Source organism: Salvia hispanica, chromosome 4 (genome assembly GCF_023119035.1).
Source record: "Salvia hispanica cultivar TCC Black 2014 chromosome 4, UniMelb_Shisp_WGS_1.0, whole genome shotgun sequence".
NCBI lineage: Eukaryota > Viridiplantae > Streptophyta > Magnoliopsida > Lamiales > Lamiaceae > Salvia > Salvia hispanica.
Genome location: NC_062968.1, coordinates 43622172 through 43624627, shown reverse-complemented (window position 1 = coordinate 43624627; position 2456 = coordinate 43622172). Strand labels below are relative to the sequence as shown.

The window sequence follows — 2456 nt, the reverse complement described above, 5'->3', positions numbered from 1 at the left end:
TGTTTGCCTTCCCCGTGTTCGATATCCGGTACTGACCTTTAGCTATACTATATATACTCTGTATACTTGCAGGTTTATTTAGTGCTACAAATTAGTGCATCACTCTGTCCTTGAAATTTTGTTACATTTTATCATTTTCGTATGTCCTACAAAATTTGTCACATTTCAATTTTTACCATTTTTCATAATAGACCCCATATTCCACTAACTAATTCTTACTCACATTTTATTATAAAACTAATACTCCATCCGTCCCACTTTAGGAGTCCCGGTTGAGTTGGGTACGGGTTTTAAGAAATGTAAAAGAAAGTTAGTGAAAAAAGATAGTGGAATGTGGGTCATACTTTTATATATTAGTTTTATAATAAAATGTGAGTGGAAAAGGTGAGTGGAATGTGGGGCCTATTACCAATTATGAAATATTCCAACCGGGACTTCTAAAGTGGGACACCTAAAAGTGGTAAATCGGACTCCTAAAGTGGGACGGAGGAAGTACTTTAAAAGTAGGACCAACATGCTACCAACTTTTTCGATCCACTTTCTGTTACATTTCTTAAAATCCGTGCTTGGGTCAAACTGTGACAAAATTTGGGAGACGAAGGGAATAACAAAAAGCATCCTTTCCCAATCTCATAAAAATTTTATATTCAATTATCTAAAAATCCATTTGAGAATCTACCCATGCTCATTGCCATGTGATCAGTATTATTTGGAGCCATATATATAGGTCATTTTGTGGAGCTAAGGGTATCCACAATGGTGGCCCTCTTGGGCATGCCCAAGCCACCATTTCTTGGGCATGCTCAACAAACTTGGCCTTGCTCATGAAAACTTGGCCACCACAATGGTGGCCCTTCGGGCCACCATTTTTTTTTATATTTCAACAATTAAAATTATTTTCATACATTTTTGTTATATTTTAATATTACTAGAATAAAAATTATATGCCTATAATAATTAAAAAATGCATACTTTAAAAAAATGCATACTTTAAAAATTACTAAAAAAAATTGAAACCAAATTGTCGTCGTATTATAGATAGGGTAAAATTATACAACGCCAATATTTTAAATACAATAAAAAAAATGACGCACACCGCCTGACTACTCGGTGTCGTCATCGTCATCCATCACATCATCTTCACCGCCTCCACCGCCACCACTGCCACTTGCACCGGCCCCACTGCCGCTGGCACCGCCCGTTTGCGACCCTTCGCCCCATCCCAACTTCGACCTCAGTCGAATAATGAGGTCATAGTAGAATCTCTTGATCTCCGGATCAGTTGACTTCTCGTACAAGGCCAAATTCTCCGAAAGTTGCTTCATCATCTGGACCTCTAGGGTATGAGTCAAAGCCGCCCTCAGTGTTGAGGGCACTGCTGTAGAGGTCGCAGCGGAGAATTGAGAGCCGGTTCTAGTTCCCGGATTTGCGGCACGCTGGCCCTGCGGACGTGGGCGCCCAGAGAGTCTGGAAGGGGGCTCCTCCTCCGAAGCATCGTCGTTCAGATCGAAGGCGCGTGAGTCACTACTACTGTTGTAGTTGCCGGTGACGCCCAGTCTAGTCCGCTTCGGCCCAGAGACGGGATCTTTGTCGATGATGCTCCTGAATTTCGGGCAGTCACGCAGAACGAGGTATTCGTCCCAGTAGGTAAACTTCGGCCACGATTCAGTATTGTACAACCGATACGACAACGCTCGTACGTCGGCTTCGGTGCGGCCGCTCTCAGCAAGGCGAAGTTGGGTCTCGTATATGCCACTGAACTTCTTCAATGCTTTAGTAATCCTTCCGAACTTCTTCCGGATCTGGCTAGCTGTACGCTCGACGCTCCCATCTGGTTTGAATTTCTTGTACACATCGAGAATGCGATTCCAAAAGCAAACGTCGGTCTGATCCGTACAGATTATAGAATCGGTCGTGACCGCATACCAGGCTCTGGCTATAGCAATGGATTCTTCATTGCTGTAGTAGGTCGATCGCCGGCCTCCACCGCCATCGCCATCCCCGCCGCCGCCGCCACCGCCGCCGCGTCCGCCCTTGCCACCTCGCCCACCACTTCGGCCGCCACCTCCTCCAGTCCCCTGCTCTCCTTCGCGGTCGGCGCCTCGACCACCGCCGCGGCTTCGCCCCCCACCATTTCCGCCATTTCGCCCACCTCCGCCGCCGTTTCGCCCCCCAACGCCTTGATTTCGCCCGCGACCGCCTTGAGTACCGGACACCGGGGTCTCTGGTGGTGTTCCCATCAACTGTTCCCATCAAATTAATTTTTCCAAGTTTTAATTTAAATAATTTAATAAAATAATTAGCTCTACAAAGTATTAAAATTTGTTATCTTATTTTATAAATAGTAAAGAATTAGATTTACTATGGCCAAAAATAATTATTTTATAATTAAACTGTAATTTTTAATATTGATAAATTTGATTTTATCACTTTTTTATTTAGAAGATTCTTTATAA

The 2456-nt window shown here is 43.8% G+C and overlaps 1 protein-coding gene across 1 annotated transcript; it reads right to left on the bottom strand.

The window, feature by feature from the left end:
- Positions 1-1103: 1103 nt before the first annotated feature.
- LOC125221145 (glycine, alanine and asparagine-rich protein-like) lies at positions 1104-2240 on the bottom strand. The gene has a single exon (XM_048123270.1). The coding sequence runs from the start codon at positions 2238-2240 to the stop codon at positions 1104-1106; it is 1137 nt and encodes a 378-aa protein (XP_047979227.1).
- Positions 2241-2456: the final 216 nt, after the last annotated feature.

What these genes read in the sequence shown, in the direction of transcription:
- LOC125221145 (XM_048123270.1), bottom strand. Translation starts at nt 2,240, where the DNA reads ATGGGAACACCACCAGAGACCCCGGTGTCCGGTACTCAAGGCGGTCGC.